Source organism: Podarcis raffonei, unplaced genomic scaffold (assembly GCF_027172205.1).
Source record: "Podarcis raffonei isolate rPodRaf1 unplaced genomic scaffold, rPodRaf1.pri scaffold_32, whole genome shotgun sequence".
In the NCBI taxonomy this organism is placed as follows: domain Eukaryota; kingdom Metazoa; phylum Chordata; class Lepidosauria; order Squamata; family Lacertidae; genus Podarcis; species Podarcis raffonei.
The window spans coordinates 650-14910 of record NW_026518833.1 but is presented as its reverse complement, the minus strand read 5'-3'; the positions used below and the strand labels follow the sequence as shown (position 1 = coordinate 14910).

Here is a 14261-nt window from a genome sequence, read left to right as displayed (position 1 = left end):
CTTCCCCTGCCCACCACTCTAATATTCTTAAGATGATCTCTTCTCCAGCCTTCAGAGAGTAGCTGGAAGTGGGGAGGCAGAAAAAGGTCCTCCTTTCTTTCCACTCTGCAGTTTCAATCTGAAATCTTAGGTGCAGTACTTCACCCAGATCTCAGAAACTACTTGCGCTAATGAAATTCCCTGTTGTAAAATGCGCCTAAAACAGTGGGCGTTTCAAACACTGATCAGTATGCCAAAGACACTCAGCTCTACATTTCTCTTTGTCATCTGAGTCTGGCATGGCTGTGAAGGTGCTGAGCTAGTGCCTGGATATAGGAATGGTCTGGGCGAAACCAATAAACTACCGTATTTTTCGCTCCATAGGGCGCACCTGACCATAGGGCGCACCTAGTTTTTAGAGGAGGAAAACACGGGAAAAAAATATTCTGAATCAAATGTTGCGCTAGAACAGGCAAGAGCTACATCTTTACCAGAAAAAAATAGTTCTAAATCAGGAATGGCTAAACCTCAGGTGGTTGTGGCTCCAGTGGTAATATCAAAGCTTTCTGTGAATGCACCTGAATTTTACCCCTCAGGATATACCCCTAATCTTACAGTAAGTATTTAGCCTCCTCTCTCTTCCATTTCCAAGCAAGTGAGGCCAATGTGAACATTCTGCTAGACTTGTTAATCTTCTTTGTAAGAAATGACTTTGATATTGGAAGCTGAAAATTCCATCCCATGATTTCTCTTGGTGTTTTAGAGATCCTTAAACACCAAATGGTTTAAAATGAAGAAATCTCCCGCCCATAGACACTTTTGTCTGCAACTTTTGATTTGTCTAATATTAGGTCACCTAGGCAATCTGTACGCAACATTTTCAGTTTGCTGAAATTTTTAGAATGCCTTAGGGACTGCTTGAAAAAGTTTGCTCTTGAATGACATGGGCTTTTGTGGATAAAGCCTTCTAATAGGCCCTGGCTATTTAAAAATATATGTATTTGTAGTGTGTATATGTAAAAGTATACACTTCTCTAATATCTAGCTGTCTGATCTGAGAGGACAGCCTCTCCCTCTTTTTTGATTATGTGCCAGTACTGCACACAGCACATTATTAATATTATTAAGAGTGCTAGTATACTTGACTTCAAATACCCTTCCATAAAACTAAGTATCTTTTGCTATAATGTAACAATGGGTTGCCATTGTGGATTTGGGGAGGGCTATAAGTTGGAAGGGGAGGCAGAAAGTCCATTTATATACTGTTTCTGATCTGTATGAAAAAATCAGCTTGCTTGCTTTTTTGCAGTAGCATCTCTAAAAAGCAACAATGTTTACATTTTATATATGCACATAATAATTACAAAATGAATAAATGTAAAAGATTTTAGTTGAGGGAAAAATTAGCTAATTAGAGTGTGCGCATACACACAAACAAATTCCAATGCCATTGCAACTGCCTAGCTGAAACAGCTCCTGTTGAGTGAATTGGGCATCCTGTGCCTGTGACATACCACCCAGTCTTCTTGTTATATATTATTTTACAGTAGCTATAATTTAGCTGTAATTCACCAACAGCAAGTATTCATGGTGTGTGGACAGGACAGCATGGCTCACCACAAGATTGTTAACAAGGCCCCCTAGTAGAACTTTATGCCCAGTTTAAGACTGTTCCAGGGTTGTGTGTTTTTTAAACTTCAGATTGCTTTATTTATTTTGCCTTCCTTCTGCTATTATTGGTAAATATAAGTTGTTGAAGCCATTTGAATGAGAACTTATAATAAGTTTAATTCCAAAGCTGACTATAATCGCTTTTAGGAATCTTCTTTGGAAGATGATTGTGATGGATTTCCAACTCTAACAGAATATGTGCAGGACTTTCTCAACCACCTTGCAGAACAGCCGGCTTGTTTTGAAACTGAAAGAGCACATTTTTCAGAAACTGTAAATGCTTGTGTCACTACAGATGAAGCATTACAAGAACTTGTTGAGCTCATATACCAACAGGTAGAGTGTGTGTATATATATGTCATGTTTGATGGACAGGTTGCATAATATATATAAAATATCTACATGAATTTCTAATCTCACAGAAACATGGGATACATCATGTTTGCTTTTATTAAAATAAAATAAAAGATTGAGCCATTAGGAGGTTTTGAAGATCTGGATGTTAATTGTTTACACTAGAGAGGAAGTTTTTCATACAATTGTAGATTTGGAAGGGACCTCAGAGGTCAGCTACTCCAACCCCCCACAATGCAGGAATTTCAACTAAAGCATCCATGACAGATAACTATCCAGCCTCTACTTAAAAACCTCAAATGAAGTAAAGTTCACCACCTCCCGAGTGAGACTGTTCCACAGAGCTGGCTGCAGGGGAACAGCCTCTGCTAGACTCTGTTCGAGAGGAGGAGGGGCTGGCTGCACCTGAATCCCCTCGGAGCAGGAGGAAGAGCCAGGTACTGGGGCAATATCATCCCAGCAGGAGGCGGGGCAAAAAGTGGAGGGTGTCATCCATTGGGGCCAGCTGGTTCATCCAGTGAAGACTGAGCTACGAGAGCTCGGACTGCAGCTTCTGTGTAATTACTAAATAAATCTAAGAGTAATTAACCTGTCAGCCTGCCACATCTTGTGTGGGAGAGACATCGTAAAACCCGACAGAATCTTCTACTTGAAGCCATTGGTTCAAGTCCTGCCCTCCAGAGCAGGAGAAAACAATCTTGCTCCATCTTCCATGTCACATCCCTTTAGATACTTGAAGATGCCTATCATATCTCCTCTCTGTCTCCTCTTGTTCAGGCTAAACAAAACCAGTTCTCTCAACCATTCCTCATAGGGCTTGGTTTCCAGACCCTTGATCATCTGGGTTGCCCTCTTCTGCACGCTTTCCAGCTTGTCAGTAACCTTAAATTGTGGTGTCTAGAACTCGGGACAGTATTCCAGGTGTGGACTGACAGGGGCAGAATAGAGCAGGACTATGATTGCAACACTATACTTCTTTTGATGCAGCCTAGAAGAGTGTTTGCTTTTTTGCAGCTGCATCACACTGTTGACTCATGTTAAGCTTGTGGTAAACTAAGACCTCTATATCCTTTTCATGTTTACTACTGGCAATCCAGGTGTCCTCCATCTTATGTTTGTTCACCTGATTATTCCTGCCTTAGTGTAGAACCTTACATTTGTCCCTATAAAAATTCATTTTGTTAGTTTGGGCCCAATTCTCCAATCTGTTAAAGTCATTCTGAATTCTGATTCTATCTTCTGTAGCATTAGCTAACCCTCCCAGTTTGGTTTCATCTGCAAATCTGAGGAGCATCCCTTTGATTCCTTCACTCAAATCCTTTATAAAGACATTGAACAATTATGGGCCCTGCAGTGCCCCACTTGTCACTTTTTTCCAGGATGATGAGAAACCATTTGTAATCACTCTTGAGGTTTGGTTGGTCAACCAGCTACAAATCCACGTAAGAGTTACCTTGTCCAGCACACATTTTAGCAGCTTCTCCACAAGAAGATAATGGGGGGCTTTGTGAAAAGCCTTTTTGAAATCAAGATAAGACTACATCCACAGCATTCCCCTGATCCACCAAGCTTGAAACTCCTATCAGAAAAAGAAATGAGATTCATCAGGCATGGCTTATTATTGAGAAACCCATGCTTGGTCTTAGTTATCACAGCAGCCTCTTCTTAGTGCTCACAGACTGACTGTTTAATTATCTGTTCTAGGACCTTTCTTGCTATCAATGTCAAGCTGACAGGTTGGTAGTTGTCTGGACCTCACCTATTCTCCAAGTATTCTCAAAAATTAAAGACAAAGGCTCAGAGATTACACCTGCGAGTTCCTTTAGTATCCTTCAGTGCAGCTCATCAGGCCCTGGAGATTTCAAGTAGCTGGGTCTTCCCTTACCACTTTTTCCTATATTGGGCTGTAGCTCTCTCCTTGCATCATTTATTCTGTTATTACCAGGCTGGACACTGCTTTCATTTTGGGAAAGACAGAGGCAAAGGAGGTGTTGAGCAGTTCCATCTTTTCTCTGTCACCCAATAGCATTTGTCAATCATCTCCATGCAAAGGATCTACTACTGTCTTGTTCTTCTTCTTGCTTTGAACATAGCTGAATAAACCTCTTTTGCAAGCCTGAGTTCATTCTGAGCTTTGACCCTCCTAACTTCCCTGCAACTGTTGCCTATTCATGTATACTCTTCCTTTGTGATTTCCCCTTTCTTCCATTTCTTATACATGCCCTTCTTACATCTCAGCTCATCTGTGAGCTCCTTCTGCAACCCCACTGGTTTCTTTAGATGCTTCCCACTTTTCTTGTTGGAACTGTCTGTGTTTTGTGCCTTCAGTATTTCACCTTTAAGAAACTGCCATTCGTCTTTGAATCTTTCTGACCATGGAATCTCACCCAGTAGTTCCTTAAGGCTTTTTTCAATCAAGCTTCTTAAAGTCCAGAGTTCATGTCTAACTACATTCAGCTTTCCCATGCCTCGGTACAATGAAACCCAAGAGGCCATGATCACTTCCTTCCATGGTTCCTAGTACTTTCACTTCATTGATCAGCTCTTACTTGATAGTGAGGACCAACTCCTTGCAATTTTGCCATGCAAGTTTAAAATAGTGACAGAAAGGTGTGTACCTTTGAGTAATGGGCTGCAGAATGATGATGCTCTCCCTTTTTTAAAAAGTCTATTATGAAGGAAACTTACATTCTGTGTTATAGCTTAGAAATATTGTTTAATCTTCACTGAATGTATTTTACAACACAAAGCCAATGGAAAGGGGTAACCAACTCTTATATCCAAAGTATTATTTTTTTCCTTTTGGGGGGCAGTTCATTTGCTTTATGAAACCTTACTGCAGCCTGCTTAAAATTCCAGGAAATGTTTTAAAAATAGAATATTAGTTCCAGTTTCAATGCTCTTAGTGTCATATTTCACTGAATAATAAGCTAAGGTCAGGGCACGTGTAAATGCCAATTCAGAAATCAAAGTTTAAGTAGGACTTCTTAGATACGAAATAGGAAAATACCTCATTGATCCCTTTTTTCACTTGCAACCTTCTCCAGTGTTTGTTTACTGAGATGTAAGGCCTTCTATGTTCAATATGGCCTACTCCAAAGGAAATACGTATTGCTTCCTGAGGCTACTTAATGTTATTTTTGCAATATCATTCCTTACTTCTGTTAGTTGGCATTTCTTTTAGCGTTGAAAAATACAGTTCAAGCCAAGGGCATTATGTACTTTTGTCTTACTAGCCATGCATCCAAACCGGAAGATGACCCAATTAATTTTAAAGGCTGAATCTTTAAAGCAGAGCTTTCCAAACTTTACATGTTGGTGACACACTTTTTAGACATTCATCATTTTGCAACACAGTAATTCAGTTTTACTAGCAAAACGGAGGTTAAACTAACCCCTTTCCAGCCCCGGGACAAGCGCAGGGAGCGTTTGCATGACACCCACACACTGCAGCCGACACACTAACATGTCACGACACAGTTTGGAAAGCTCTGCTTTAAAGAGCGTCCACAACTTGAGATAGATATCTGCCGCTTTGCTAACATTACAATGTATCCTTAGTTCTTTTTATATTTCACAGTGCACTGGTTTTTGCATCTTTTTCTGCTCCTGGTATTGTATAAATTCAGCTAGATAATATTTACTATCAAATGTTGAGGATGTAGAAGATGTCTTTCTGCCAAAAGCGAATTTGAAACCTCATGGAAGTTTTGAAAATGAGGACAGAGACCTTGAATTGAACTCTTTATCAATTAGAGGACTCAGTACAAAGATAACTCACAACTACTTTCTGAGATGGCTGTGAGTGGGGGGGTAGCAGGGTTGCAGCTGTGGGACTTAAGGGAAAAGCAAGGAACTAAGTATTTCAAAGGCCAAAATTATACTAAGGGGGCACATGAGTATAAGAAAGGATGCATTATAATAAATAAGAACTGAGTTAACGGACCCTTAGAGGAGGCCTAGCTGCTGGTGGTTGTTGGGGCCTTTAAAAAACAGTCAGTGATTTCTGGTTAGCTGAATATTGTTCTTTTCATGTTCTTGTGGAGGGGTCAAGGAAAATATTTTAAGTACAAGAAATCCACAGCATTTTGTAATTTTAATTCCAATTATTCTTTTGTTTGAAAGGCTACATCTGTTCCAAATTTTTCTTATATGGGAGCAAGGCTGTGCAATTATCTTTCTCATAATCTCACCATTAATCCACAAAGTGGCAACTTTAGACAATTACTGCTTCACAGGTCAGTATCTGTATTTTTATGACACTAATCAGTCATGCTCAAAATTGGCTTGATTTTCTTGTGTTTCTTCGCTGCTTAAACATCTGATTCAAGAGATTGCCCAGTGGACTACCAGAACAATTTTATGTGTTGCATAATTATATTCTGCTCTCTTTACATCAGAGGCCTTTTGGGATTTTTGCTTCATTTTGCTTCATTTCTTATCTCCATCTCTTTTCAAATGTTTTGGCTGGCATGTTCTAGTAAGTAAAACTTACAGATTTTATAGTAATGAAGGAGAAGCTGCTGACAGTCAACCAGCCTTAATTTAGTCTGTGTATATTCTATATTCTCTCCGTGTTTCCAAGAGTCCCAGCTTTCATTTTTAATGCAAATTTCTAGCCTGCATAATTGCAGAAAGCAAACCACCTGAAATTTTTTTTAGATAAACAATCCATTGTTTTCCTCCCCCACCCAACCAAGAATACATTTGTGTGTGTATCTCTAAGTCTTCCCATGCTTATAAATAATACCATATATATAAACTTAACTGCAACTTGTATAACTTAGTGGGTAAAGAAGCTGGGTGCCTGTAGTGCTGAAGTTCAGCTTTTTTATTCTAACAAATGAAAAGTGATGAATATGCTTGGACATTCAGCTGGTATATTTTCTCTGGGTGGAATTCAGTGTTGCCCTATTACAAACGTTCCATCTGTGTAAGCGTTTCAGCATTCATTCACGGACACAGTTGGGATGGGTCTCTAGTAATCTGGGGAAGTTTTGCCTCTTCACAAATTTCTCTTCGACAACATCTCATTTTATATTGCATTATAGATCTCGGTGGAAGCTATTGACAATTGAGTCATTCCTAGCTGCATATCCCTTTCTTAATTACACCGGAGTGTAACTGAACCCAGAAATATATAGCTAAATATATGAAGGGTGCATTTAAGTTAATGGCAGTGATCTATTTGAGTAGTGAACAACCATACTGACGAAATGAAGCCTTGGCTATGCAGTTGTTTCAATTATATGCCATCCCATTTTAATCTATCCTTTACCTATTATTCCCCATTAATACTGGCTTTTAACTGCAGGTTTTAAATGTTTTTGTATGACTAGAACTGACTGACGTTGAGAGTATTGCTGATTAAAACATGTCTTTTCTAGGTGTCGAAAAGAGTATGAAAATAGAGATGAAGCTGCCAAAGGAGATGAAGCTGCACGGAAAAGATTTCATGCATTTGTGCTATTTTTAGCTGAGCTTTATCTAAATCTAGAGGTAAAGGGATTTGGTTTTAAAAAAATCAGACTAGCGGTGAGAAAAGGATCTAAGCGTACATTTTGACTATAAGTCAAAAGTAGTAAAAATCTAAAAATAAGTATCATACCTTTAGCTTAGAATTCTCTTATTTATTGCATAATTTCAGTAAAATTATTATTTCTGTTAAAGTGTCCAAATCTTTGTTGAAACATCCAAGTGCCTTTTTGCTTACTTGCCAAAACATTGGATGGTGTGAACTATATATTCCTTAATGAGCAGTTGAGTAGAATTCTGCTGCTATCCTTTATCACTTTATTTCCCTAAACAAAACTGCTATACACTCGTTTATTCTTAACATGAAGCATTTTATCCTGGTTAGAAAGAGCTCCCATAACCAAGTCACCATTGGTAAGATAGTCCCTGCTCTGAGGCTTACAGTATAAAATACATGAAGGAAAAAGGATCGGAAGGGCAGGGGCTTCAAGCAATATTTCCTAGTTAGTTCTTCTAATGACCGTCTAGAATGGAAAGTGTTTGAGGCCAAGAGGAGTCAAAAGTTGTTGGGTCCTTCAGCAGAACTGATGGAGAGACCTACATTCCCAGCTCTTTCCCTCTCATGTAGCCTGATGGAATGGCTGCTGTAGATGACAAGGTTTAGTCTAGTTTCATTGTAGACTGAAGTATTTTCTTCCTTTTCTAACCAAAACTGAGAGTTTAAGGGAAGGGCCCAGAATAGGATTATTCAGACAGTAAAGTTAATCTAGAATTATTAGGTGATTAGGAATGCTAGCATGAATGTATCAATTTCTAAATACTTTATCTGCCAGCCAGCTTCCTAGAATTAGGCTTCTTAAGTCTAAGTAATGTAGTGCAATTGGCAAATAAAGTATTTAGTGTAGTTAAGTAGCATTGATTTCAACAAGCTATTATAAAAGGTGGCTTTAAATTTCCTCTTAGCTATTCAAGTGTACAAAATCATTATTCCTGATTTAGCAAGCAGGCAGAATATATATATTTGCAGAACAAAGTAGTCTTGTTGATTTTTAAAAGGGGAGAAGACTTACTGATGCCGAAAAGAAACATAGAGAAATGGCTCCCCAAAGCCAGAAAAGAAAGGGGAGGGTGTGTGTTCTTTAGCCACATACTTAACAGGGAGGAAGGTGCAATGCTAAATTTTCAGAAAGAGACCCACAGGTGGTTTAGCATAGTGCCGTCTGTGCTATTGGCCTTTCTTTGTTCTGTGGGAGGAGCAGAGTGGTTTGTTGAAAAAGCAAAGGCAGTCTGCATCTGCTCAGGGCATTTTTACTGTATTCTTCTGGGCTAGTAAAAGTATTTTTTACTTCCTATCCCAGGTATAATGTATAGACCCCTGATCATGGGCTTTTGGTTTATGGTTCTGTAAGCAGCTAGTTTTATATAGGAAAATACAATTCCAGACACTTGGGTTTAAATGACTTGCAATATTTTTAATTTTGAAGTCATCAAACCAGTGGTTCCAAACTACACTAATTTTAATGGCATGTAAACATTCATATGTGCATTTTTATAGGTAAAAGGAACTAAAGGTCAGCTAACCCGAGCAGAGATTCTTCAGACTGGACTTCATGAATTACTGAACACCCTTTTCTCTAATCCTGTGGACAACAATTTAACCTGTGCGGTGAAACTACTGAAAGTATGATGTTTTCATTATTAAGAGTTGTTTTCTACATCATACTTGATCTAATCAGGGTGCCCAAACTTTTTTCAAAGAGAGCCAGATTTGATGATGGTGATGATGATGATTATACCCCGCCCATCTGGCTGGGTTTCCACAGCTTTCAACAAAATATTAAAATACAGTGGTCTGTTAAACATTAAAGGCTTCCCTAAACAGGGCTGCCTTCAGATGTCTTCTAAAAGTCTGGTGGTTGTTCTTCTCTTTGACATCTGGTGGGAGGGCATTCCACAGGGAGGGCGCCACTACCGAGAAGGCCTTCTTCCTGGTTCCCTGTAACTTGGCTTCTCGCAGTGAAGAAACTGCCAGAAGGCCCTCGGCACTGGACCTCAGTGTCCGGGCACAACGATGGGGGTGGAGACGCTCCTTCGGGTATACTGGAATAAAGAATGTGATTAATCATAAAAATAGGTTTCAAGAGCATTCAACCAGTGGTGTGCAAAGCTTGGTGGTTTTATTATCTCCCCTACTATGGCAACTCTAACAGAAGAATAAAGAGATCTATGCATGAGGCTGTTACATATGTGTGGCATAATAAATACTGGAAGAACATCCAAGCAGTTTCTTGTTTCCATAGAAGGATATCCAAGTAGCTTAGATTTGCAGGGTGAGGGGTTTCGATGCTGCTTTTTTATTTCTATGCTGCTTTAAGAATTTTAAATATTAAGCTTTTTAAATGCATTTAATCAATTAAATAATTAAAAAGTATTATGAAGGCCTTCATCACAGACCCAGTGCTTGCAGAAATGTCATTAACCTTAAAGTCACATTTTGAAAATGTCATCTAATAGTATGTATTCTTTAGTTGACAGGCTCAGTACTAGAAGATGCATGGAAAGAAAAAGGAAAGACTTATATGAATGAAATGATACAGAAAATTGAAAATGTTGTCTTGGATGCAAATTGCAGCAGGTAGTGAGAAAATCATTGCTTCCTAGCTTTCCATTTGGGATGATTACTGTTCTTTGCCGTCTCTTAAGGTGGAACAGCTTTTAAAGCTTTCTGATCATTACTGTAGTTAAGAATTGTTGTTGTGGTATCTTTAATACAACTTGTGCTGAAATTTCTGACATGGTTTAAGTCATACTGCTTTCAAATAGATCAGTCTTTGGTAATCAATGGGTGGAATCCAACTGATGCCATTATGCTCACTGATACGCTTTTGATCCAGTAGATGCCTTCCCTAATGGAAGGAGAGGGGAGGCAATTTTAGGCAATTCTCACTGCTGCCTGCATCATCCAGCACCCAAAAAAGGCACATCAGCAAAAATAGCCTTCCCTTCTCTTCAGGGGTGTGGTTGTGCTCACCAATGTCATGTTTGTGTTGACTGAATGAGAGTATTGACTTCAAATTCAAAGTTGAGATCTTCAGATGAAGAGTGGTATAAAATTTAATAAATATATAAATGTAAATGATTACTTTCCAAATTAAATTGTCTTTGGCAATTAGTTAAAACATTGTTTTAAACTGAGTTCATGAGCAGCTGTGAATGAATGAGCAACAGGTATCAGTTTTGTTTTGTTTCTCCCTTATGTTCTGATTGCAAGCAGTGAGTAAACTACTCCCTCGTGTTGGAAATGCAGTGAGTTTTATTATGTACTTTCTTTTTACAGAGATGTAAAGCATATGCTTCTGAAACTTGTAGAACTACGGTCAAGTAACTGGGGAAGGGTGCATATAACTTCAACATACAGGGAAGCAACTCCAGAAAACGACCCTAATTACTTTATGGTAATGAATACTTGTGTTTCCTCTTGCTTCAGACGCATTTATCAGACTATGTATAAAGTACTGATAAAATGTGGAAGTAGTTACTGATAAACACAATCGTATTTTGATTTCAGAATGAACCAACGTTTTACACATCTGAAGGTGTGCCTTTCACTGCAGCAGATCCAGGTATGTCAACAACTTGATGCGGGGGGGGGGGGCAGTTAGGTAGAAATTATCTGAGGAGCTCATGAAGTCTGATATTAAGGAAAACCTCTGTAAAAATGTACAGGCAACTCCCATTTTAGGCGCGACCAATATATGCACCATCCTGCACACATGCACAGCACTGAACCCAGAAGTGACTTCACTGAAACATCACTAAAGGTGTGGGGCAGAATGGGGTTTTAGCAGGCTTTTTGAGTGGGTTTGCAATTTCATGCAAGCGCACAATGACCCCGAAAAAAACCTCTGCACAAATGGGAAGTTTCCTGTATTAACATTAGGTGGAATTCAACATTAAACAAGCTTGCCGCTTGACAGATGGAACAATCACCCCTTTCCTCTTCCCACATACTGTTCTGGGTGTTCTACACACACACACACACACACACACACACACACACACACACACCTGAGCCAGTTTAAGAAGGCCGGGGGGGGGGAGAGAGTCCCATTGCTCAGGCAGAAGCCCTTGCACAGGGTTTCCACTAAAGGGGCTCTCTTAGTGAATCCCACCCATAGCTTTAATGTTAGTTATGGAAGGATTAGAGGGCACACCAGTCAGGAAGCTAAACAAGAGCTTTGTTATCACTCCCTCTCCAACAAGAACAGAACAGCAACAGGAAACCCTTGACTCTGGCCAGGTACCTAAACAGTAGCCCTGTTCAGGTGTTAACACCTGACTAGGGAATGGCAACATGAGTAGCGGTAGTGCACTCCACCCTCAACCATGTAAGTGCCACCGCTAGCCTTCCCATGTTGAACAGGAAAGTCTGAAAGTGGTCAACTAAGTGTTCAACTGGACTTGCTTAGAAGCCCCCTGCAGATCTTCCTGCTCAACATGGGAAGGCTGGGAGTGAAACTGGAATGGAGAACCAGTGCAGCTTTTCTCATTTGTTAGTGAATTATTGGCAACAAATTATAGGATTGAAATAAAGTTTTTCCTCTGCTGTGAATCGAAGCCTTGTGGTATTTACCCCTTTCTTGGTTCTTGCACCATTTTTCTTTCATGAGAGTGTAAATTTGTATCATTGCATCTGCTTGCTGAAGCAGCTTGTTAATTTCACCTAATCTTCTTAACCTTATGTTGATGGAATGGAGTGCAACAAAGTGATGTGCCTAAAATCTTGTAAGTGGTTCTCAAAACAGCATCAAATTTACACTGATCATGCTTTGCACATTTGTTGCTTAGATACATCCAAACATTTATTTGTGTATTACTGACTGTACAGTTTTAATTATGGGTATAGTAAATGAACTAAACTTTGAAATGCAGCTTAATTTTTTAAATAAAAAAATTCTATCATAGATTATCAAGAGAAATACCAAGAACTCCTTGATAGACAAGATTTGTTTCATGAGTATGAGGAAAACGGAACAGACTTATCAGGAGCTGGAGATCCGTAAGTTCTTGTTTCAGTCTGACATTTTAATCTAGGCCTATCCTGTCTTCAGTTTGTTGTTTGAAATCCTGAATTAGGGCACCACTTTTCAAGAGTGCTTTCATCAAAACTTGACCGTTTAAAAAAATCATCTTAGAAACAATGAAGTTTCTAATAGGTATGCCTCACCTCTTGCAATTTTGCTTCGTTAGCATTCTCTGGGGCACCAATCAAATTATATCTGTTTCTACTAAAACAGTGTTGCTTTTGAAAATAAAATTTCTGTACATTCAGGAAAAAACAGCTTGGCTCTGAGCAGAAAGCCTCTTCTGCTTACAGAATTCCTGTCTCAAACTTCACAGAAGAGCACTGCACAAGAAAAATGGAATTATTGTGATAGGGTTTCTTCCTTTTGCACAAGATCATTTTCCTTTTTCTTATGAGGACTCCATATATTTAACTGTTTATAGCTTGAGTCTTCCACACATGTGGAAGACAGTTCCACACTGTGGAAGACAGTTGCTCACAGGAAAGCAAGACTTGCTTTGCACTTGAGTATTAAAGGTAATAATAATAATAATAATAATAATAATAATAATAATAATAATAATAAAGTTAAATCATATGCAATCTGACCATTAGGGCTTACTTTGCAGTGGGAAACGGAATGCACCCTGTGTATATGCAAGTTGCAGGTACACTGTACCACAGCTGCAGAAACTTTATTGTGCAAAGTCTTCCACTAGCACTTGCACAGCATTTTGCAAAATCACACTAATGAGTAAACTCATTGCTTTCACACTTCTTTGAATCCAGTGCTGTGTAAGTTTCTTTTCTGAAATATTGCACAACCTTATTCCAAACACTTGAGCATTTTGTAATTATAATGCGATTGAACAGATGAACTTAGCTTGTGCAAAATACTTCCATGTCAAATCGGCGCAATCTGTTCTGTTCATTGTCAAGGGTACATATAGGTATAAAAATGGGGCTTTGATCCTGGTGTTTATCTTGCTCTCAAAGATGGTGTCTTCTGTGACTGGAAAAGATAGTCATCTAACATATGGATTATTTTGTAGGTATTTTGATGATGATGATGATGACGATGAGATGGACCCAGAAATTGAAGAAGCATATGAAAAGTTTTGCTTAGAATCAGAACGCAAAAGGAAACAGTGAAATGCTACACGTGAATAATAGTGTTGTGTTTTTTTAAAAGAAGAAAAACAAAAACCAGCATAGGTATGAATAGCAAATAGAAGGGATGGAAAATCTTTAATATCCATACCAAACAAAGGAAATTAAGTTTCTCCTAGCAGTTAAGTTATGCAATTTCCATTTTATTAAACAGAATCTGCCAAAAAAAAATGTAAACTTAAATCCTGTAACTTAAACAAGTGTATATATATATCATAGTTTATTTTATGTACAGTTAAATAAACAATGTTTTGACTGGAACAAATTTTATTTCAAACATTTCACATTAATCTGCAAATCTAAGGGTTGTCGTGGTACATTATCACTTTTTTAAGAAAGGAAAATTCCTAGAATCATAAAATACACTATGACTTTGCAATTGTACTTCCTCGCCTTTGTATAGGATATGGCTGTCATCCTATATTTTTTAGGCTCATGAACTGTCAAATGTTTCACAATCATGAAAACTCCTACTACTCATCCACCTTGGGGGAAAATTGAAAATCTGCACATAGAGTATTGCTCTCAAACAGCTAAATATGGTAGG

The 14261-nt window shown here is 38.6% G+C and overlaps 1 protein-coding gene across 2 annotated transcripts; it reads left to right on the top strand.

Moving 5' to 3' along the window:
* Positions 1-442: 442 nt before the first annotated feature.
* Positions 443-13979, top strand: LOC128407083 (polyadenylate-binding protein-interacting protein 1-like). Of its 2 annotated transcripts, XM_053375041.1 has the most exons (10): positions 443-595; positions 1798-1986; positions 6130-6242; positions 7392-7503; positions 9035-9160; positions 10008-10114; positions 10817-10934; positions 11048-11102; positions 12445-12538; positions 13597-13979. In XM_053375041.1, the coding sequence occupies exons 1-10, from the start codon at positions 497-499 to the stop codon at positions 13694-13696; spliced, it is 1113 nt and encodes a 370-aa protein (XP_053231016.1). In that variant the 5' UTR covers positions 443-496; the 3' UTR covers positions 13697-13979. The 2 variants fall into 2 exon arrangements, with proteins under 2 accessions (XP_053231016.1, XP_053231015.1); XM_053375040.1 differs by lacking the exon at positions 1798-1986 and having other exon boundaries at positions 451-595.
* The last annotated feature ends 282 nt before the right edge of the window (positions 13980-14261 follow it).